At 42.2% G+C, this 24276-nt stretch overlaps 2 protein-coding genes across 4 annotated transcripts in view; one reads left to right on the top strand and one right to left on the bottom strand.

Annotated features, from left to right (window-relative positions):
* The window catches only part of MFSD6 (major facilitator superfamily domain containing 6), a 74069-nt gene extending 61159 nt beyond the window's left edge, over positions 1-12910 (bottom strand). The window contains exon 1 of one of the 3 annotated variants that reach the window (XM_053597354.1): positions 12740-12910. The gene's annotated coding sequence lies outside the window, so the exon portion shown is untranslated. Of the gene's footprint in view, positions 1-12227; positions 12421-12739 lie in introns of those variants that run through there. The other 2 variants (XM_053597352.1, XM_053597353.1) reach the window with 2 other exon arrangements.
* LOC128589743 (translation initiation factor IF-2-like) overlaps positions 1-24074 on the top strand; it is a 28725-nt gene extending 4651 nt beyond the window's left edge. The window contains exons 3-5 of the mRNA XM_053596467.1: positions 12271-12487; positions 12639-13482; positions 23852-24074. Of these exons, the coding sequence (XP_053452442.1) occupies positions 12271-12487; positions 12639-13327 (906 nt within the window). The 3' untranslated portion in view covers positions 13328-13482; positions 23852-24074. The remainder of the gene's footprint in view (positions 1-12270; positions 12488-12638; positions 13483-23851) is intronic.
* Positions 24075-24276: the final 202 nt, after the last annotated feature.

The following is a 24276-nucleotide window of genomic DNA, read 5'->3' as shown; positions in this document are numbered from 1 at the left end:
GTCACTCTCAGTAGAGTGCTGTTGCATCATAGCTCACAGCAATCTCAAACCCTTGGGGTCAAACGATTCTCATGCCTCAGCTTCCCTAGTAGCTGGGACTACAGGCGCCTGCCACAGCAGCTGGCTATTTGTTGTTGTTGTAGTTTCATTCAGCAGGTTGTTTGAGGCTGGGGTTCAAACCCACTAGCCCTGGAGCATGTGGCTGGCGCCCTAACCACTGAGCTACAGGCGCCCCCCCAAAAGCCTTTTACAACTATATTTAGCACCAACCATTAGATGGGACACATGCTGGGTGACCCATAATTCACATGGTGAAAGCAACACAGTCCCTGCAGTGAAGCCCAGTGGTGAAAGGACAGATGTAAACACACATACAACACACAGTGCTAACTGTTAAACGGGAGCAGGGGCAGGTGAGATGGGAGGCTCTGTGGTGGAGCCTGGAGGGAGTCCTGCAGGCTGCGTAGGAGGAACCCAGAAGGAGAACAAGTGGGGTCCTGATCCAGAAAGGCCTTGTACATGGAACTAAGGGGCTGCCAACAGCAGACATGAGCCTGGCAGAGATCAGAATCCTAGCTCTGTCATGGACTGGCATCCTGGCCTTGGAAAAGCTTTTAACTTCTCAAAGTCTCAGTCTTCTCATCTACAAAATGAAGAACATGTCATAACACTTTTCCATCAGTGCAGCCCTGAGGATGAAAAAGCATGATGCATGTTGAACTCTTAGCACAGTGCCTGATGGACACTAAGGATTCGTATTATTTATTTTGCAAGCAAAAAGGAAGCCACTGAAGGGAATTAAGCAGGGGAGCAGAACAGCCACACCAGTAGTTTACAAAGATAATTCTAGCTGCAATGTGGAGAAAAGATCTGCTGGATTTTGCTACTACAGCACCTGCTGAGCATTTCCTAACATTGAACTTTTAGATTATTGGTCTTATCACTAATAGCAAGTAATAAAATCCTACAATGGTATCTTTTCAGAACAAACAGTAATTTACGAATTAATTGTATCTGATACAACTTTTTTTAACACTTGGAAATAGAAAAGTTTATAACATATCCCTAACTCCTTCTTCTACTTCTGGAGATGCTCTCATACCTGAGTTACTATAGGATTTAGAGGTGATTTTATTGCTATCTTTTTATAGTTACATGTATCTCCTATCTGGAGATTATAAACCCCCTGAGGGAGGAATGGAGTATTTAAAACACTGCCATTTACTCCTGTAAGCTCTCAACAAATACCGGTTCTTTTTAACAAGCACCTGACAATATAATATATATACATTTTGTCCAAGGTTTGTTTTTTTATTATTAAATCATAGCTGTGTACATTAATGCGATCATAGGACACCATACACTGGTTTTATAAACAGTTTGACACATTTTCATCACTCTGGTTAACATTGCCTTCCTGGCATTTTCTTAGTTATTGCATTAAGACATTTATATTCTACATTTACTAAGTTTCACATGTACCCTTGTAAGATGCACCACAGGTGTAATCCCATTTTGTCCAAGTTTAATGTGATCAGAAATTAGTTTTCAGAGGAAGAGCAGAGAAGTCCCTGTTGCTGTCCTAGTTTTGACAAGTCAGTGCCTCTTTAAGCCTCTTTTTCCTCATTATAAAATGGAGACAAAAAAACAATGTATGAAAAAGCATTTTGTTAATCCAAAAGCAACATATGAACATTTGGTTGTGATAGTGGCTGTAGTTTATTCCACTGTATAATATTTCATTAGAACTCCAGGTCTTGGGCGGCGCCTGTGGCTCAGTCGGTAGGGAGCCAGCCCCATATACCGAGGGTGGCAGGTTCAAACCCAGCCCTGGCCAAATTGCAACCCCAAAATAGCCAGGCGTTGTGGCAGGAGCCTGTAGTCCCAGCTACTCGGGAGGCTGAGGCAAGAGAATCGCTTAAGTCCAGGAGTTGGAGGTTGCTGTGAGCTGTGTGAGGCCAGGGCACTCTACCAAGGGCCATAAAGTGAGACTCTGTCTCTACAAAAAAAAGAAAAGAAAAAAAAAAAAAAAAGAACTCCAGGTCTTATTTTACAATTATTCCAAAAGCAACTTTCCCAAGTTGAGTGTTTCATCTTTTGCCAAGGGTGAATCCTTTGGCACCACCCTTGAGTTAAGTTAGCACTTTTGATGCTTATGAAATTACATTCAAGGCTGGGTGCAGCGGCTCGTGCCTGTAACCCCAGCACTGTGGGAGGCTGAGCCAGGTGCATTGCTTGAGCTCATGAGTTCAAGACCAGCCTGAGCAAGAGTGAGACCCCACCTCTAAAAAATAGCTGGGTGTTGTGGGAGATGCCTGTTGTCACAGATAGGTAGAAGGCTGAGGCAAGAGGATCGCTTGATCCCGAGAGTTTGAGGTTGGTGTGAGCTATGACACCACAGTATTCCATGTAGGGTAACCAAGTGAGACTCTGTCTCAAAAAAAAAAAAAAAAAAGAAAGAAAGAAAGAAATTATGTTCATATCCACTTCCATGTCCATAACCTGATGGCGGGGGGTGTGCTGCCCAGGCTTGCTGAAGAACACACTTACTATTGAAATATAGACTGGAATGATAATTGTCCTTGGGCCAGAAACAACTAATAACTATTCACTTAAAAGTTCTCTGCAGAAACATTTTACTTATATTTGTAACATCATAAATCAGAAAGAAAGGAGCTGAAATCCTCCCTACCATTTCCTTTCAATCTGTTTACAGATTTACTTTGATCTCTTAAGGGAAATAGCTTGTAACCACAAAGGTAGCTTTAGTAATAAAAACCAAGTGGATTTTTCACTTTCACTTTGTGGAAAAAAACAAATGTCAATAAAAAGTATAATTTAGCTTCTTCAGACCTTATCAACCACCATGGAAGCAGATGCCTACTTATTAGTTTCAGACTTTTGATTAAATACTGTGCCAATACAGCACAGACAATATAAATTTCCAAGCAGGCGCTGAACCTCCTGTTCTTCTACCTTTCAAATAAACTGCCCTTACTAAAACAAGCCCAGAGGAAGAAACAAGTAACATTTCATATTACAGCACAAGAAACAAATGTTCCTAGAAAAGACATTTATATTGTGTTAGTTTCTATGACAAAAATATTCAATAGATATTCAAGATAAATGAAATTAGTTCAATTTGCTATTGATACAGTTAGTCCCTGAATCACAAACATCCAACTAAAGTATAACTGCCACTTAACGAATGGAGGCTATCCCAGGTAACAGCCAATTTATATACACTTTCAAATTGAGAACAACCCTACAGAACCTATCTTGTTGGAAATGCCAGGACTGCCTGTACTCTGCGTTTATTAGGAAGGAGGTCACAGAAGCCTTGTGAAAAGTTGAAGTACTGTATGTTTATCTCTTCACAAACAAAGATCAATAGCCAGATGGGGGAATAAAATTGTGTAGGATAATCAAAGTAAGGGAAAGGTGGGGCTTCCAATATTCATTGTACTTCAATTGCTGGAACTTAAAAACTATTTCACCATTGAAATAACACTGGAAATAAGGAGAGTACCTAAATTACTGAACTAACAGTCTTAAGTACCTAAGGGTTACAGAGTGCATAATTTTTTAGGGGAAATTCTTTCTACTTTCCAATCTGGATGACAGCAGCACATCTCACCAAGGCATCCCCACCCAGAGCTTCAGGACCCCATTCACTCCCCTCCAGCTGGAAGCCACAGCAGCAGGCCTGGGATCACCAACCACTACCTGTGGCTTCCTCCAGGGCAAAAGTTCTAACCTGTGAGAACCAGGGAGTTACTGCCCAGGTCTTATGTAAATGTGTCACACCTAGGGGCAGAGACCTTCTACTCATTTTCAAATGTATATTGATGCTACCATCATACATTTACTTCTCTAAAAAATGTGAATGCAATTCTCTTTGGCCTTCTATCATCCTGTGTTTTCTCAGAGAGGCGCCCTTAAAAGCACAGCTATGATCATGTGAGAGCTTGGGAATACATGGTGTCTCCAAACTCCTAGGACAGGTGAAAGGAGAGACAGAGAGAGGACCACCAAACCTGATCACCACCATACAGGCCACAACAAAACTACAGGCCACAGCAAGTAAACACTTACCATTTGAAAGTTGTCTCTATTATAAAAGTATTTACTATTTTAATGAACATAAATTTTTTGCCAAGAAACTAACATGGAAAATATTAGGCTTATTTTTTTCTTAGCTTTATTTATAAAGCTTTATTTATAAAGCTAAGGATTTTTAAAGGGTTGGTAGTGAAAGCAGTTGTTTGCTTAAGATGTCAAAGAAATATTTTCCTCAGTAAGTTATTGTTTGTCATACATCAGAAGCAATTTATACAGAATATTTATCACTTAAAATAAAAGGGCAAATTATAATTCAATATGAATGGTTTGGGTTAGTTTTTTTTTTTTTTGTAGAGACAGGGTCTCACTTTATGGCCCTCGGTAGAGTGCCGTGGCCTCACACAGCTCACAGCAACCTCCAACTCCTGGGCTTAAGCGATTCTCTTGCCTCAGCCTCCCGAGCAGCTGGGACTACAGGCACCCGCCACAACGCCCGGCTATTTTTTGGTTGCAGTTAGGCCGGGGCAGGGTTTGAACCCGCCACCCTCGGTATATGGGGCCCGGCACCTTACCAACTGAGCCACAGGCGCCGCCCGGTTTGGGTTAGTTTTTACTTCTTGTTATGTGAATCCCTCTTTTACACACAGTTTTTTTCCCCAAATCTTTTCAGAAAACAGCTGACTCTTGTGTACACAATTTGTAGAGGACCATGAATCCAAGATCTAAAATTATTAGAACACAAAAAAATCAGACTGTGAAAAAATAAGAATTATAATGAGAAATAAAAGCATAGCTGCAGATATTAGTAATGCAATATTAAGTCTTCATGCTAGCATATGTATTAATACTATTAATGGGTCCTTGAAAAATGCTTATTCAAGAAAAGACTGCTGCTATCATTTGGCTAATCAAACACTACTAGACACTAAGAAAGTTAAATTGGTGAGAGAAAGTACAATCTATCCATATGACAAGTATTTTAAACTGAAATTTATAGGTGCTTCTTTCTCAGACAAATCTTTTATAAATTTATGATTTAGACCAGACTATAGACCTCAAGGTTTAAAATACATTTGCCAGTTAAAATTGCAGCAACTATCGATAATTTTTCCTTATATTCCCCATAGTGGGAAAGGATAATTTATATCCCCAGCACATTATAATATATATAATTTAAAATTGTTTTATTTTGTTGTTGGGATTCTGATAAGTTGAAAGTTACCAGATAGTATCAAGTCTAATGATACATTTTCTAATTATTTTCAGAAAAAGTTTTGTTACCTGGCCCATTAAAGAAAAAAGTTACTTTAATATATATACCATACCAATACTCTTTTTCTTTAGGAGACAGAGTCTCCCTCGGTTGCCCAGGCTAGAGTGTTGTAGAGTCATCATAGCTCGCTGCAACCTCAAACTCCTGGGCTGAAGTGGTCCTCCTGCCTCAGTCCCCCAAGTACCAGGGAATACAGCAGTACCCCACCATAACCAGCTTTTTTTTTAGAGATGGGGATCCTAGAGATCAGGAGTTAAAGACCAGTCTGAGTAAGAGTAAGTAAAACAATGCCTTTCCAAACATGTATTTTAAAACTGATAAATGCTAATTTTTTAAAAATCCAGCCAAGTATGAGAAAAAAATTAAAGTAAGCCCAAACTTTACTACTCACAGATAAACCCTTAGCAACATTTTGGAATCATTTTTTATTTTTATTTATTTAGCATTCATTTATTATCGTTTATCACTTTTAAAATACATATTTTAAAAAGGCATTGTTTTACTTACTCATGCTCAGACTGGTCTTGAACTCCTGATCTCAAACAATCTTCCAGAGTGCTAGGAATACAGACATGAGCTACCATGCCCAGCCTACACCAATACTTTCTTAAATAAAAATGAATAAATAGGCCTGGGCGCAGTGGCTCACACATGTAATCCTAGCACTCTGGGAGGGGGGTGGGTGGGAGGATCCCTTGAGCTCAGGAATTCAAGACCGGCCTGAGCAAGAGTGAAACCAGTCTCTACTTAAAATAGAAAAATGTGCCAGACAGGTGCCTGTAGTCCCAGCTACTCAGGAGGCTGAGGCAAAAGGATTGCTTGAGTTTGAGGAGTTGAGGTTGCTATAAGGTATAATGCCACAGTACTCTACCTAGGGCAGACTATGTCTCAAAAAAAAAAAAAAAAAAAAAAAAGTCTTTATTTATAATTCTACATACTTCCCACAAAATATATTTAAAAAATGATTCCAGGCTGGTGTGGCGGCTTATGCCTATAGTCCTAGCACCCTGGGAGGCCAACATAGGTGGATTACCCAAGCTTACAGGTTCAAAACCAGCCTGAGCAAGAGTGAGACTCCATCCCTAAAAATAGCTGGGCATTGTGGCAGGTGCCGGTAGTCCCAGCTACTGGGGAGGCTCAGGCAAGAGGATCACTTGAGCCCAAGGATTTGATGCCAGGGCACTCTACAGAGGGTGACAAATGAGACTCTACCTCAAAAAATAAATAAAGATCAAAAATGATTCCAAAATGTTACCAGGGTTTTATCTGTGAGTAGTAAAGTTGGGGCTTACTTTAATTTTTTTCTTATACTTCGCTGGATTTTTTTGTAATTACTATTTATCACTTTTAAAATACATATTTAAAAAGGCATTGTTTTAAATATAAAACATTTGAATGACAGTGGGATACCCTTGATCCTCGGTTTTTGGTTTTTTCTTTTACCAATATGCTATTAACAATTTTATTTTATTTCATTATTATTTTTTTTTGAGACAGAGCCCCTGGTAGAGTGCCATGGCATCACACACAGCTCACAGCAACCTCCAACTCTTGGGCTTAAGCAATTCTCTTGCCTCAGCCTGCCACAATGCCCAACTATTTTTTGGCTGCAGTTGTCACTGTTGTTTAGCAGACTTGATCCTGGGTTCTAAAAGATTATAGAGCAGCGGTTCTCAACCTGTGGGTCGCGACCCCTTTGGGGGTTGAACGACCCTTTCACAGGGATTGCCTAAGACCATCCGCATATCAGATATTTACATTACACTTCATAATAGGAGCAAAATTAACAGTTATGAGGTAGCAACGAAAATAATTTTATGGCTGGGGGTCACCACAACATGAGGAACTGTATTAAAGGGTCATGGCATTAGGAAGGTTGAGCACCACTGTCATAGAGAATCACTGACCTGAACTCTGATTATCTACCTAACTCCTAGCACTTCCTGACAGAAACAACTGAAAGGGCCTGGTATAAGGACTTTGAGATACTCTTAAAGGATATAAGTAGTCCCCGGGTTTCAAACATGATAGGTCCTGTAGGTTTGTTTTTAAGTTGAATTTTATGTAACTTCAAACAGGTATTTACCTGTTACCTGTAACAGCCTCCATTCATAAGAGCAAGTCATACATCAGTTTGATGTTTGCAACTTGGGGACTGCCTGCATTACAATCTTTAACAGGGAGGCTCTTTATATAGAAAGTAAAATTAAAATGCATGTCCTATTTACTCTTTTTAAATAATTATAAAGTCCTTTATTTAAATTCCCTGATAAAGGTGAATTGGAGGTATATTTTTAGTTAAACACAATTGAAATAGAAATAAAAGAAGCACTCCATAACAGTGGAAGAAGCTTAACTCCACTGGGTCAGATCCTGTTCATCGACAACACTGCATTTGGTAAGCTCAGACAGCATTGAGGCACTTTGTGAGGTTCTACTTTAGGTGTTTAGCGTGGGGGCTTGGTGCTTTGCCCTGTTTGACTGAAACCTAAGTGTGTTTCACCTTAACCTTGTCCCTCAGAGTTCCCAGAAGAGTTCTGAGAGAAGAATTCCCAGCAGGAACCCACTCTTCCTATCACTGTTCTGGAACTCAAAGAGTTTGCCTGGGAATCCTGAACTCTGCAGGTATGTCTCCTTCTTCACCCCACGGTGAGGAGCTGGCCAGGCAGAAGGTGGAGAGCACCTGACCATGGAGTGAAGGGCTGGCTACACAACCCCACACAGGCAGCTAACTACCGGTCCAGACTCGTCACTCACTTTCCCTTGGCACAGTTAACCCACAAGTCAGGATTGTTCAGGCAGCACCAGTTCCTCTTTCTAGTTCTCCTTTCTATCCTCACAGAGCCGCAGTGGAGCTCCCTCTGCCCACCGCGGGTCCACGGTGTCCAACTTCCCTTCTTTCCTCTCAGTCCCCTTCTTAGTCTCAGATCAAAATCCCTCGAAATGTTTCCTCATCTGGAAGTCATTCAAAGTTGGACTTTCCTGTTTTCTGCTTGGGGAATGTCTCCTGAATTTGTCTCCCATTACCAAACATACCCCAGAACAAAGAAAGTATCTCTTTCCCCTCCTTAATTCGATCTTTTTTCACACCTCCTGAATTTGGTTTTTCCAATGACCTAAATTTCTTCCCATCTTTGCCCCCTTCTCACCCATCCTACCTCCCACGTCCTAGAATGCAGCAGGACCACTGGACCATTAGGTGGTACGTAGGCCTCATTCACATTTCCAAACTTTAACATCCCTTCCACACAATCACAGCACATCCATGGCTCAGCTATACAGACGTTCTACAGGACCAAGGGACATACCGGCTACTACAACTACACTGGGGCTTAGTTCCTATTGGTGCTGGAGATGTATTTGTGAGCTTTTCAGAGCCACAGAGTATCAACCAGAGTTGCAAAATCTATAGCAGACACATATTAATACATAGGCTCAAAGTTTAGGTATTCCACATTTGTTATCGTTTTTAATATTTGTTTTATGTTTCTCCTTTGGCCTCTCTACCAATAAATCAAACATGACTTGTCTTAGCAAATATGACTCTAGAAATTTTCAGAAGTTGCCAAGGCAACTAACTGTAGACGATGCCATTTTACAAAAACAGTAAATAAATATCTTCCAAATATAGAGAACCAAGAACAAAGTAAATGCTACTGAATCCAGCAATGGGGCTAAGTGATAGATAATGTGTCATTTGGAATTTAAGAAAACATATCAGGCTGGCACAAGCCCTTTTCACCCCTCAAAATGCCAGTAAAGTATAGTAAATGGCTACAGATAGCTAATGTTGGATAATTAACCATGGAGTTGTTATAAACCCAAATGAAACATTCTTGGTGGAGGTATTTAGGTGTTTTCATTGCCCCACACAGAATTCACATCAGATGTGTATGTTTGCTTTTCTCAGGAATCCGAAATGCTATACCCTGGGGAAATGATAGGTTAGTTTGCCTTGAGAAAGAAACTTTTTTTTTTTTTTATTGTTGGGGATTCATTGAGGGTACAATAAGCCAGTTACACTGATGAGAAAGAAACTTTTGCCCTGAATTTCTACTAGAGTAGGATTTTGCACTTGATTCGGCCTTTAAAGAGAACCTATTAAACAAGAGAGCTTTGAAAGTCAAAGGATTGACCTTTCCTTCTGCCTAAATCATATTAGAACCGTAAATGAAATACTGGATAAAACTGCCAGACTATCTCTTGGCAAAATACACTAATTTTAGAATTATCTCTCTTCTCAGGATTACCTACCACATTTATAATGGAACAAATTTATTCAGATTTACTTCATGTATGAAATGCAAGAAGCATATGTTTTATTGATTCTGAAAAGTCTAAATGTATTTGGTGCTGGATTTCTAGGTCTGAGCAGAGAAATGTCTTAAAGGATTCTAAGCAGTGATTTTTGTTCATTTTTCATAAAACTGGGCAGAATTGTGGGGCTGTATTTCATATGTATGCATCAGACTGTGTTAAGTCCATGATAACTTGCTGCTCCTGAAATTGTTATTAAAAATAATTTTACCCGAAGTCATCCAGAAGGCCATAGTTTCATGAGATGACACAGCAGGTCAATCGCCTTCTCCTGCTCCTACCTTTTACCAGATTGTTCTATACAGAACAATTATGTTCCAAAGACAGCTGCCACTAGCAAAACCAGCCAGAAATTCTTATCATTCTAGCAGATAAATTGTGGTATGCACCAAAGCATTCTTACGGAGGAGGAAAATTGGGGAGTTGCAGTACATAAGGTAGTTACTGTTAGAAAGGTAAAATTCAGTCATCTAAGACTTTTTTACCCTTTGCCCCCACACCTGCAATTCCCCTGAATAATGCCTTTCTCTTTGATCTTAGTCTTACTTTACTTCCCTAGAGTTTAGGCAGGTTCAATTTTCTCTTATTTTGGCTTCTTATAAAGTGAATTAATTCTATTCTTTTGTTTTCCTTTTTAGTTTATATAATAAAACTATATTCAAAAACTTTTTTTTTTAAGTCCAAACATAACTTTATAAGGTAAAAAGTAAAAACATCCTCTTTTTTTCTACCTCATCTCACTTTTTTAAGGTTTGGGAACAAGGCGATATATGTGGGCCTATAGGCAGATTCAAATATATGTAGGTAAGCCTCTTCTGCAACTTGCTTTTTTCACTTAATATACAGGATCTTGACTTTTTAACGGAGGCACAAAGCAGCTAGCACACACATTTATTGCATTTCTCCCTTTCCTTACGATGACACTGCCAAATCAAGATTTACTGATTATCAAAAACAAAAATCCTGGTAGCCTAATACTAAATGTATCTTTAGGTATATTCATTTTTATATTGCCTTCAACCTAAAAATGGTGAGGACAAATGGGTAAACATACATGCATTAATATACACCCTTCACAAATATATAGACTATCTTGCGAGGATAAACGTTCACATATATATTCATGTTGAAGTTAATTTTCAAAGGCAAAAAGCAAAGGAAGGCATCTGTGTTAGGTGGGAAGGCTTAATGGGCTCTGAGTAGGGAGGGACACCAGGTGGAAATTTCCTGGGCTTGGGACCACAGACATGAGGTCAAATCTAACTCTCTTTGTCTTACTTATGTGATTTGTCTAAGTTGCTTAACCCTACTGAACTTCCTTTTTCATGGGGCACAAAATTAGGGGAATGATTTGTTTTACAGAGATTTAGAAATCCTAATTGTTTAAGATGTTGTTTCGCACATAGTAAGCCTTCAAAAAATACCTCCTTAAGGTTAATAATCCAGAAACTACTATATATATGATAGAATTGGTAATTCAATACCCACACCACCAAACATCTGTAAACTTTGCTGTTTTGCCTTTGTGTTTTAGTTTGCCTTCATGGTTTTATATATACCTAAAGATACATTTACCTTATTTGTATAGACACAACTGTGCCTGAAAAATAAAATGCTGTAAACGTGCTTAGTAGCTTTACAGCATTATTGAAATATGATCCTCTCCTCCTACTCCCAGTGTGGGCCCTGCACTCATTAACAACGTCTCAACCTTTTCTTAAGCAATCCTAAATTTTACTTAGAATCTGTGATAAACACAAGCCATCTGACTACCGCTAAATAACAGAAGATGTCCTCCATGTCTGCTAATGACCAGCAGCTGAAAGCGTCAAAAGCCAAGCTTCCCCACGATGACGATTCCATTCTCTCCTTTCACTTAACAAGGACATCAATGACACACACCTTGAGCTGGCCTAGTGCCCACATCTTGGGGAAGGCAACTACCCAAAACTCACCTTCTTTTGTTACCTATTGTGGTTAAGTCTACATCTACCCGCCTTTGACATTCATCTATATTGAAGAGGTTGTATTTCTAGAATGGTTAGGGAAAATTTGGCCACTCTACTACCCAACCATATTCTTTTTTCACATAAGAAAACGAGGGCTCAGGAAAATGTGACACACCCAAAGAAACACAAGTTCTTAGACACCGGTTGGAATTAGGATCTCAACTCTTTACGGTTCTTCTATACTAAGTTACATGTTGCAAGTTACATGTTCCAGTAGTTCTGTGAGATGCTTATGAAATATTTTTTGGATGAAAAGATGTTTGTGGTTGGGAATGTGTGTGGGAGAGGCAAAATGCTCCGTGTGCTGGCCTCAGGGATAATTAATCTACCTGTCCGTCCTCACAGGGATGAAATTAATGGGGGAGAAAGTTGCGTCTGTAATTTTTCACCGTCCTACCTAAATTTACAGGGAAAATGGTATAGGAACTAGCAGGGCCAGCACCCCCGACTACTACCTCAAAAGGACTCCAGGGGCAGGTTAGATCAAGTTGAAGGGCGGGGGAGAGGGGAGCACGAGGTGGGCATTTCTCCTAGGACTATAGCAGGGGGAAGAGGCATTTATTCACCTGCGGAGGCAAACGTTGTCAATTTCCTTCTCCTGCCACGCAGGTGGCCACGTCCGTGTCCCTGGGGCTGCGTGAAGGTGCTCGCCTGTCCCTACCTCCCCCGGATGTTTATGGCAAGGGCGAGAGTGGGGACCGGCCGAGAACGGCCTGGACATGGGGGCCCACCCCTCATCTTCCACCCCGGGCAGCAGCAGCCCGAGCCCGGCTACGGCTCCCTGGGCAGCGCCTTTGTTTTCCCGACTCCAATTACGTTTGCGGAAGTGCTGCCCGCGCCCGGCGCGCCAGGGGCGCCGGCCGCAGCCTCCCCCAGCACCCCACAAAGATGACAGCCCACACAGACGCCCGGGGAGGGAGGGAGCGGCGGGCGCGCGAGGCCGAGAGCCCAGACACCCCCTCGCGGCCTCCCCGCAGGCCCCTTCCCGGAGCCCCTTTCCCGACAGCAGGTGTGCGCGGCGGAGGGGGCGGCCGGGGTGGGGCGAGCGGGCCCCTGCCCCGTGCCGGTGCCGACTCACCTGCGGTGGCGGCGGCGCTCAGCTGCGCGGGGCGCGGGGAGCCCTCTCCCCGGAGCGCAGGGCTGCGGCTCGGGGCGCCGGGGCGGCGGCTGTCGGGGCGGCGCGCACCATCTCGGGCGGGTCGCCGGCTGGTCGGGGACTGCGGCGGGCGGGGCGGGGCGCGGCGGCGGGAAGCGGCCGTGTGGGGGGGCGGCGAGCTGCGGCCGGGGGCACCGCCGGCGAGACCCTCTCGCTTGTTGGTCCTCCTCCTCGGGCTGGGACCTCGCCTCGCGGCCGCGGGTCACTACCGGCTGGACCCGTTTCGGGCTGAGCGCCGAGGACCGGCCGCCAGGTGCAGCGCTCCGCCTCCTGCGGCGGTGGCGGCGGCGGATGCGTCGGCTGCCCGCTCCCGGCCCCCCGCCCTCTCCGGCGGCCCCGAGGGACCCCTGGACCCGGCCCTGCTGGGGAAGCGCGCTGCGAAGGCGACAGCTGGCGGCGCGGGGCCATCCCGCCGGTGTCTCCCCCCACACACCCCGACCCCCCGCGGCTGCTGGCCGAGCCCCCCGCCCCGTGGCGAATCCTGACGGCCGCCCGGAGTGGGGGGTGTGATAATGGCCATCAGTTACCCGGGGCTTATTTTAAGTGCCAGACACAATGCTAAGCTTTTAATGCGTTTCCTGGTGTCTCTAGGCATGGCCTTGGTAGACTGTCCTCAGTCGACCGAGGAGGGAAGAACGCCGCGAGCAAGGGAGACAGACGCCGCGGTGAGTCCCAGGACGCGCCCGGGAAGAGCTGCGCCGAGACCAAAGCGCCCTTTCTTAGGACGGTGCCATGGGCGCCTTCTGAACCGTGTGTGTCGCACTAAAAATATAATCGAAGTTGTATTTCTGGTTAAACACGCGGAGAGGGTGGGGAGAGTAGAGTTGATTTGTAAAAGGTATTCATTCGGCACGTATGTCTGTGAGCCTGGGGATGCCAGATCCTGTTTTCCGGGGGTTTGTAGTCTTGTTCTGGCAACAATAATAATGGTGAGTAACATTTTAGTCTGTTTTAGTCTGTTTATAAGCCTTGTCGTAATCCTGTGGGTATGGATAATGTTATTCCCATTTTACAACTGAGGAAACCGAGGCTGAGAGTATGACTAGCTAGTTACTAAATAGTATCTATTTAATTACTAAAGGGAGAGCAGGCTATCAGCTCTTAAAAATCATACTGATGAGAATTTCATAGGCCCCAAAGTTGGAATTTAGAGTCCCTCTTTAGGAAGAATGAAACAATTACAAATGCAAAGTGCCTAGGGCTCCTCCAGAGCCTCTGAAGGGTCCCTGAAGCTGAAATTACTTTAGCCTCCTTATAAACCGACCTGCAATAGTGACCCATTAAAAACAAAACAATTAAAAGCACGATGCTCGAGTTTCAAATGAGAGGAATTAAGGTAGTTGTTGATTTCGGAGAATAGCAGATTCTAAGCTGGTGTGGCTTGGAGGCTGTGGCTTCCTACTGTGCTATTTGAACTGAATGGCTCGTGAAGTATTCAGTCGCTGTTACTACTTCATACTTCTTATCTGTTCAGCTATTAAAGGAGCTTATCTGTCCAGCTATTAAAGGAGCAACTTTTTTGGAAAAGAAAAGGGAAAAGGCTCAGGAAAAAGGAAAAGGGTTCAGGTTCTGTCCTGAGAATGGAGGGGGAAAGAAAAGAGCAGAAAGAACTCAGCAAAAGACAGGGTAGTTCTTGACCTGCAGAGGCAGCTCCATGTTGAAAGTGAAGAGCCAGATCACCCCAGAGATGAAAGCTGGCATTCCTGTTTCAGATACAACAGGGTAGCCTCAAGGGTCAGCACAAAAGAAAATGTCGTTTTAATTGACCTTGGTAGGGCAGGAATTTTTTCCTAGCAGCCTCATCCTTTTTAATATATTCAGGTGTTTTCCTCATTGTTTCCACACCTATGTACACTAACTATCCTCATATTTTTTTTTTTTTTTTTTTGTAGAGACGAGTCTCACTGTACCGCCCTCGGTAGAGTGCCGTGGTGTCACACGGCTCACAGCAACCTCCAACTCCTGGGCTCACAAGATTCTCTTGCCTCAGCCTCCCGAGCAGCTGGGACTACAGGCGCCCGCCACAACGCCCTGCTAACTATCCTCATATTTAAATTTCTCTTAAGTTTTAAAATACAAGAGAAATTAATGTAACTAAAAAAATGATACAAGTATGCACAGAGAGAAAATGATCTGCCACTCCTTCCCACCTTCTACCCTCTGTGACTTAACCAATGGGTGTGGTGTGAGAAATTAGTCTCCAAGTGCACAGGCAAAATTAAGATGTTGAAATCTTGTGGCTTATTGAAGCAATTTAAAAGGTACAGTAAGAAACTGTGGGAAGAGGGTAACACACCTACAATAGGGTACAAGCAATGACATATTTTACAAAATATGCATACATCTCCCCACTACCACCAGCCCCCGTACCCCACTACCCCTGCCCTGGGCTGCATCATTCTTCCCTGCGGATGATATGGTCCCACGGTCCAGAGTTGAGATTGAAGGGAGTGAAGACAGGGTCAGCAGACAAAATGTGCCTAGTGCCAGAGCCAACTTTCTCCGTCAGAAGACACAGGAGCAAGTAAGCCTGGCTGCAGTTCTAGCTCACCCACTAAAATGGTGACTAACATTTTAGTTTGTTTTAGTCTGTTTATAAGCCTTGTCGTAATCCTGTGGGTATAGATAATGTTATTCCCATTTTACAACTGAGGAAACCGAGGCTGAGAGTATACCTAGCTAGTTACTAAATAGTATCTATTTAATTACTAAAGGGAGAGCAAGCTATCAGCTCTTAAAAATCATACTGATGAGAATTTCATAGGCCCCAAAGTTGGAATTTAGAGTCCCTCTTTAGGAAGAATGAAACAATTACAAATGCAAAGTGCAGTTAGCCAGGTGAATGGCTATGGATTGTGTTGTATTTCTCAGGTAGACAGCACATCCAGCCTGCATGGGTATCACCAGTGGGTGGTCATTTTTAAGACTTCCTGAGTATGGAATGCCTCATATGCCTCATGAATATTTAGGTTCCTTCCAACCGTTCCCTCTCTGTGTTCAGCTCATAGATGCACTACTCACTCACAAACTACTTGCTTCTACTTTATTTACCTTACAATGTTTGTTTCTCTTGCTTACTTTGGCAGAACTGATTATTTTTCCATAAGAAAAAGTAAATTACAGTGGGTAGTAATAATAATAACGAAAAATAGCTAACACTTGTATAAGACTTACCATGTGCCAGGCATGGGTCAAAGCACTTTCAGTGTATCACATAATCCTTACAACAGTCCTCACATACACGTAGGTACTGTTATTACCCCCTTTTCCAATGAGGAAATTGGTGCAAATAGTGGTGAAGGAACCGGACCAAAGTCACACCACTAGAAGATGATAGAATCTGCATTTGAACCTGAACTGTCTGGCTTCCAAAGAGGTTGCTCTTAACCATTCCTTCCTCCTGGCCCATTTAAATACTTACAAACATTTACATTTGTATCTGGAAGGTTGAGGGGTTTATTTTTATGTAAATAGTGTCAATCACTTCTCACTTCACCTATCAGCAACGTGGGACACATCCCTTCCTTGAAACTCTCCTCCTCTTGACTTCTGTGACTCACAAGTCTTGGGTTTTCCTCTTTCTCTCTGGCCACTCCCCTTTGTATGCTCCACTTGGGTTTTAGTTTTTCTTGGGTTTTGTTCCTTTCTTTTGATTCTGATTTTGTTTTTCTGTGAATTTTCCCTCTCATGAGTTGGCTTCAATCACAGAATATTTGTGGATGCCCCCAAATCTCTCTCTTGGGATCCACTTCTCTGCTGAGTGCCAGATACACATGGCCAATTGTCCAGGGATGTCATAGCACCCACCCTCCCTAAGTCCCATGTCAATACTTCATTATCTTCTGTCCTTCTCCACTCATTCTTTGGGTTCCTAAACTCTGGAGTTTCAAACCACCATCCACTCAGTTGTTCAAGGCCCTTTACTCAATGTTCTCTTTTTCCTGACTCCAATGTATTAGTTTCCTGTTGCTGCTGGAACAAGTCACCACAAACTTAGTGGATTAAAACAATACACATCATCTTGCGATTCTGAAAATGAGAGGTCTAAGATGGGTTTTTAGTGTACTAACACCAAGATGACTACAGAGCTGTGTTCCTTCTGTAGTCTGCAGAGGGGAACCCATGTCCTTGACCTTTTCCCCTTCTAGAGACTTCTCACATTCCGTGACTCCCGGCCCCTCCTTCATCTTCCAAGCAGACCACTCTGCAGACCTCACATTGCAATTCCCAACACTGACCCTCCTGTCTCCCTTTTATAAGGACCCTCTCATCATTACACTGAGTTCAGCCTGATAATCCAGGATAATCTCCTTTCTGCAAAGTCCTTTTTGCAAGGAAAGGCAGAATATTCACAGATTCCTGGATCAGGACATGGACACCTAAAGAGAGCCATAACTCTATTACACCCAGTCAAATGCCACCTCTCTCGACTTTACCCTTTTAAATGTCTCTGGAATTTGTCCTCTTCTCTCCATCCCTGTGCTATCCTAATCCATGAGATTATCTCGCCTTTGTAGCATAACAACCATTTCTCTGGCCTCTCCATCTCATTCTCTCCTACAGTCAATTTTTCACTTTGCAACCAAAGTAATCTTTAAAAACATTTTACCACATAATTTCTCTTCAGTCCTATGGGGTGGTGACATGGGGCACCCTTCATAATGTATTGTACTTCCCAAATGTGCTACCAACAGACCTTGCTCCTCTTCCTTTTTTTTTTTTTTTTTTCAGTTTATGGCCAGGGCCGGGTTTGAACCCACCACCTTCAGGATATAGGGCCGGCGCCCTACTCCTTTGAGCCACAGGCACCACCCCTTGCTCCTCTTCTTAAAACTTATCCACATCCGCCTTGAGTCCAAAAGGATTCAAAAGTCCAGTATTCTAAACTGGATTAGAATTTTTCCTGCTTATATAATAGTCTACAAGTGGGTTCATAGTGAAGCACATTAGCCACAACTCATGGCTTCCATCTCTGGTCCAGGTTCACTGCTTCAAATCTCACCATTTTCAGTACACAGGGCACAGAGCATAAACCCAGCAACTTAAGGGAAACCCTAGCATTTGCGCACATCCCATTCATTTGCATCTCATTGACTGGAACTTAGCCACATGTCCACACCTGAGTGCAAAGGAAGGAAAAATAGCCCTTAGCTGCGTGGCCATATGCCCAGTTAAATTGTGTTAAGAAAAAGGAAGAGAGAATGGATTCAGGGAATCAGCTAGTAGTCTTCAGCAGAGAGAGAGAAACAAGGTGCTATGCGGGAGAGAAATGGAGGCGTGTGATTCAGACTGGAGGGTGAGAAAGGCCTCTGTGAGGAGCTGATATCAAACTGAGACCTGAGATGGCCAGGCAGAGTTCTGAGAAGACCTTTCTCCCCAGAAGAAACAGCTTTGAGGCAAGAAAGACTGGAGCAGAATGAGAGGTGAGCTCAGGGGAAATGTCAACAACAGGTGGGGGTGGAGAAGTAGACAGGAAACCTGCACAGCACATTAATCATTTTGAATTTTTAACTTAAATTCAATAATTTGAAGGATGTTTAAGAGATCTGATACGTGCCTTTAAAAGATCACTTGGGCTGCTGTGTGGAGAGTGCCTGGGAGAGGGCAGAAGTGGAATGAGGCTCAGTTGGACAGTGACCAGCAGGGAGAAGCTCGGGTAGCCGTGGGGATGGGAGAAGTAGATGGAGCGAAGGGAACTTCTGGAAGTGCGTGAGCATATTGGGTGATATGTTGGATGTGGGAGGTAAGGGAAAGGAGGTGTTAAGAATGACTCACAGGTTTCTGGCTCCAGCAACTGGAAAGATTGTGATAAGTTCTGCTGAGAGGGAGGGGACCGTGGGAGGAGCAAGATGGAGGGAAGAAAGGAGGAGGTCATATTTGACTCAGTAAGTTTGAGGCGTGTGAGACTCGCAGGTGGAGCTGTGAAATAGGCAATTAAATAAATACGAGTCCAAAGCTCAGAAGAAAGGGCTGGACTTGGCAATCATTGTGGTGCTATTAACAGCCAAGGAAATGAATGCAGGATCACTTAGGGAGAGGATATATTGAGAGAGTCCTGTGAAGGGCCAGTATGCACCAGCTGGTAGAGGGGGAGAAACTAAGACGGATCATTGCAGCAGGAGGAGGAAACTCAGGGGGGTGTTGTCACGGAAGCCTAGAAAGAGTTTCTTCATGCAGGAGGCGGTGGTTCACACTTTCCCCTCCTTCGGATCTGGTATAACACATCATGTCCTGCACATGCTGGTCTGTCTCGTTGCCCCTCAGAGACTTCATTTACCACGTGCCACCTTTCTTGTGGCACTCACCACATATAAAGGTAATCATTTCCATGCTAGATTATGAGCTCCTTAACGACAGGAAACAGCTCTGTGTTGGTCCACACTCGCATTAGTTGGGACAGACCAGTAACCACTTGTAGTCACAGCCCGTATACAGTGGTTTAAACAAGGAAAAATGTGCTTCTCCTCCATATAAAAGTTTAGATGGGGGGGGCACCTGTGGCTCAAGGAGTAGGGCACCACCCCCACAAACGGGGGGTGGTGAGTTCAAGCCCGGCCCTGGCCAAAACTGCAAAAAAAAAGAAAGAAAAACTTTAGGTAAATGGATGGTTCAGTGGTGCTGGGGCTCAGAGGATTTGTGCCCTTTGATCTTACTGTTCTGTCATCTTCGATGTAAAGTTTCTGTTTCAAAATCCAACATGGCTGCTCCAGCTCTAACCATCCTGTGCACTTTCTTGACATTGGGAGGGGGCAAAGGAGGAGGGGAAGGCCTGCGCCTTCCTTTTAAGAACCTGACATATTACTTGCTTTAATTTCAGTGGTAGAACTTGGTCATATGACTACATCTAACTGCAAAGAAAGTTGAGAAGTACAGTTTTTTTTTTTTTTAATTATTTCAGATTCATACGAGGATACAAGCAATTACTTACATTGTTTGCATTTGTCAGGCAAGTCCAATTTGTAGTTGAGCCCTTCATGCATGGGATGTGCTGTATACCCTTACATTGTGCCCATTAGGTGAGAGCTTATATAGTTTTTAACTGAGTAGCTGCGTACACAGATAAAGATTATTACTATGAAAGGAGAAGAGAACAGATAGATACTAGGTGCACCTACCATTCCTGATAGTTGCCATTGTAACTATCACAAAGCCTGATGGGTGAAATATGCTTGTATAAACATAGAACAAGGCATGGAAGAAAAAGATATACATCCCAAGCTCTTAACATTACCTCAGGTGGAAGGAAATGGAAGGGGCATGGGAAGGAGAGTTATAAGTATTTTTTGAGTAAAAGTAAATGGATAAAGCTAGTGGTGACAATAGTAATATGAGGTTGGTTCCATTCACCTCCCCCCACCACCTTCACATCTTCCTTCAGGATTGGCTTAAGGAGAAAGGGGCACTTACATTGGACTTAAAAGATGACTTAAGGTGTAAATAGGAGGAAAGAAGGCTAACTTATTTAAATATTTTATTCTGGTATCTTTTGCTTAATTCTCTTGAGTTTTCCAGGTGAATGATCATATCAAATTACAAATAATGATACTTTGATCTCCTTTCTGATATTTACATCTATTTTAAAAGTCTTATTACGTTGACAAAACAATCGTAAATATTCAGAATGATTAACAGTTGTCCCTTATTTATGTATGGCACACAAAAATGTGCAACAACAATGACTACCACTCAGCAAGACACTACCACACGTCAACACAAACACAGCTGTGAGACTCTGATATACCAAGGTTATGAAACCTTACATAGTTGTTTATACAGTGCTGCCTATGTAAGCACACAGTGGCAAGTTCTTGAACTTAATGGTCAGACCCCATATGATGACAGCTCTAATGGCCATTCCAGAAACAGTTCCAAAACTGTTTTGACTAGGCACTAGTGTTGGTGAATAGCTTCCCAGGGGGAGTACTTTGAAGATGTTCATAATAATATTCAACAATGTGGGTGGCGCCTGTGGCTCAAGGAGTAGGGCGCCGGTCCCATATGCCGGAGGTGGCAGGTTCAAACCTAGCCCCGGCCAACCACACAAAAAAATAATAATAATAATATTCAACAATGAGGCATGTAGCACTTTTTCTAGGATGAATTTGACAACTTAATTGTCAGACCTATAAGTGGCACACAGATTAACTTTTCAGAATTATCACTTTCATCATTTTCCTCCAAACCTAAGAAAAATTCATTAGGTTCCTACGATCTTAGTCTAATATTTTTAATCATCTTCAATCTAACAGTTCTGCAAATTTAATCTTCTCAGCATTTTTGTCCTGCCCATCCTTCCACATATGACTATAACTCAGGTCCTACTATAGCAGTCTCCATAGTGGCTTCTCTTTTTCCAGCCTTTAACCTATCCAGTGCAAATTGGGCACTTAAAATCAACCTTGGTGGCTCAGCACCCGTAGCACAGTGGTTACGGCACCAGCCACATGCACCAAGGCTGGCAGGTTCAAACCTGGCCCAGGCCAGCTAAGCAACAATGACAACTGCAACAAAAAAATAGCCAGGTGTTGTGGCAGGTGCCTGTAGTCCCAGCTATTTGGGAGGCTGAGGCAAGAGGATTACTTAAGCCCAAGAATTTGAGGTTGCTATGAGCTGTGATGCTACAGCACTCAACCAAGGGTGACATAGACTCTGTCTCAAAAAAAAAAAAAAAATCTTGATTAGATGTTTTTTTAAAGATATGTACCTGTATTTGAACTGTTAAAGCTTTTTATTAGAGTATAACGTACATACAAAAAGTGCAAAGATATGACTACATTCAGGTTATAAATAATATAATAAAAAGTGTGTGATCATCACCAATTGCAAGAAATTGAACATTGCCAGCATCTCAAAAGGTCCCCTTGTAGCTCTTATAAATTACTACTCTCTTCTTCTTCCCCAGAGGTAGCCATCATTCTGATTTCTAATCCCACATATTAGTTTTCCTGTTTTTGAACTTTATATAAATGGAATCAAAGTGTATGTTATCTTTTGTATCTGATTTCTTTTGCTCAAAATTACATTGCTGTGTAGTTATTTCTAATATATAGGGATTCCACCCTATTTTTTTCATTTTTTTGTTGAAAGACATTTGTATTATTTCCATCGCTTAGTAATCACAAATAATGCTATGAAATCCTTGTGCTTATATTTGTGCACATAGGTATGAATTTATGTTAGATGTACCTAGGGTACAATTGCTAAATCATAGATATGCAGGTTTTCACTTTTACTAGTTAACACCAAACAGTATCCAAGGTGTTTCTGTAAATTTATACTCCTGCTGGCAGTTCTCTGGTTTTATATCCTTGCCCTCACTTCATATTGTCAGTCTTTTTGTTGTTTTTTTTTTTTTAATCTCTTTTACTTAAATAATTTTATTCTTACACAGAAGTTGCAAGGACAGTACAGAGAGCTTCCAACTCCCCCTCATCCAGCTCCCTGCAACATTAGTATTCTACATGGTACAAGTATCAAAGCTAAGAAATTAACATGCCACCAACCCCCTAACAAAACCCCAGTGTAGACTCTATTTGGATTTCCCCGGTCTTTCCACCAGAGTCCTTTTTCTGTTGTAGGAGGTGATTAAGTCATGAAGCCTCCAGCCTCATGCCTCATGGATGGGCTTAGCACCTTATGAAAGGATTCGAGGGGGCAAGTTTGCCACTTCCATCTTCTTTTGCCCTTTCATCTCTGTGAGGACATAGTATTTGTCCCCTCCAGAGAATGCAGTGACAAAGTCCATCTCGGAAGCAGAGAACAGCACTCACAAGGCACTGCATGCCAGTGCCCCAATTTTGGACTTCCCAGCCTCCAGAACTATCAGAAATAAAATTCTATTTATAAATTACCCAGTTTGAGTACCGTATTTTGTTATAGCAGCACAAAGGGACTAAAATGAGTCACTATCTTTCTCTTTATATTCAATAATTTTGGGGAAGAGATACTTTGATGTTATGCAAAAATACTATTTCTCCCTAAACTTTTATTCATTAATTTTAGCTTTTAGAATTCACTGGTTATTTTTCCCTACAGCCATTATTACTGTGTGTTCTGATTGAGATTTTCTTTCCTTTTTTTTTTCAGAGACAGGGTCTTACTTTATCACTCAGGCTGGAGTGCAGTGGCACAAGTATAGCTCCCTGCAGCTTCCGACTCCTGGGATCAAGGGATTCTCCCACGTCCACCTTCCTGAGTGCTGGGATTACAGGCACGAGCCAGCGCACCCCAGTCAAAATTTTCTATTTTCTTCATTCCTTTTACATTTATTAATTGAAAATCTTTTCTACAGAAAAAGTTTCTCTATTTACTTATTCAATTATTTCTATCAGTATGGGTTCATGGTTATATATATTATTCTTTGACTTAAAGCTCAGTACTATAATTATTTTCTTGCTTAAATTATTCTAGCTTTTACTATGGGGACTTTTTCAGGTTGGCTTCTATCCCTTTTTTCCCCTTCCCAAGATGAAATTTGGGTATAATTTATTAATTTCAGCAGAATTTTAAACATACAAACAATAATTTTCCCATAATTTTATAAGAATATCTCCTAACATTAACCCTCATATTAGTTACCTCATAAATCTGTTTTTTAACTATGATAAAATACACATAAAATTTTCCATTTTAACCATTTTTAAGCAAACCCTCTGTAGCATTAAATGCATTCACATTGCTGTGCAAACATCACCACACCTATCTCTAGAACATTTCACCTTCCCAAACTGAAACTCTATGCTAATTAAACAGTAACTTCCCATTATTTCCTCCCCTGTCCCCTGGCAACCACCATTCTGCCTTATGTCTCTGTAAATTCAATTGCCCTAAGTACCTCACGTAAGTGGAATCATTTGTGTTTGTCCTTCTGTGCCTGGCTTGTTTCACTTGATGTCTTCAAAGTTCATCTATGTTGTAGCACATGTCAGAATTACATTGTTTTAAAGCTGATAATATTTCATTATATGTATATATCACATTTTGACAATTACTGTGTCCTCTTTACTTGCCTATTTATTTCTTTATGTATTTTAGCAACATTGGCATTACAAGATGGCCCAGCATTGGAATCAGCCGCTTCTCCAGGGTGCCTTGAGTCCTTTTACTGGAGGAGGGCATTTAGACACCAGCTAACTGTGCTCATTGTAACTGGGGTCTCATTGCTTTTAGGCCCTGTTAGTGGACAGAGCCGAAAGTGTATGTATGCACATATCTGTATTAACCCATTTATATAAATATAGAAATACACATATCTATATTTCTGCACCTCTCAAACTGTATGTATAATTAAAAACAAAACATGAGGGGCGGCGCCTGTGGCTCAGCGGGTAGGGCGCTGGTCCCATATGCCGGAGGTGGCGGGTTCGAACCCAGCCCCAGCCAAATTAAAAATAAATAAATAAAAAAAATAAATAAAAATAAAAAAAATAAAAACAAAACATGAGTTTATGTTATGTTTT

This window comes from Nycticebus coucang, chromosome 7, assembly GCF_027406575.1.
Source record: "Nycticebus coucang isolate mNycCou1 chromosome 7, mNycCou1.pri, whole genome shotgun sequence".
Classification (NCBI taxonomy): domain Eukaryota; kingdom Metazoa; phylum Chordata; class Mammalia; order Primates; family Lorisidae; genus Nycticebus; species Nycticebus coucang.
The sequence above is the reverse complement of the archived record's forward strand: the minus strand, read 5'-3'. Positions and strand labels throughout refer to the sequence as shown.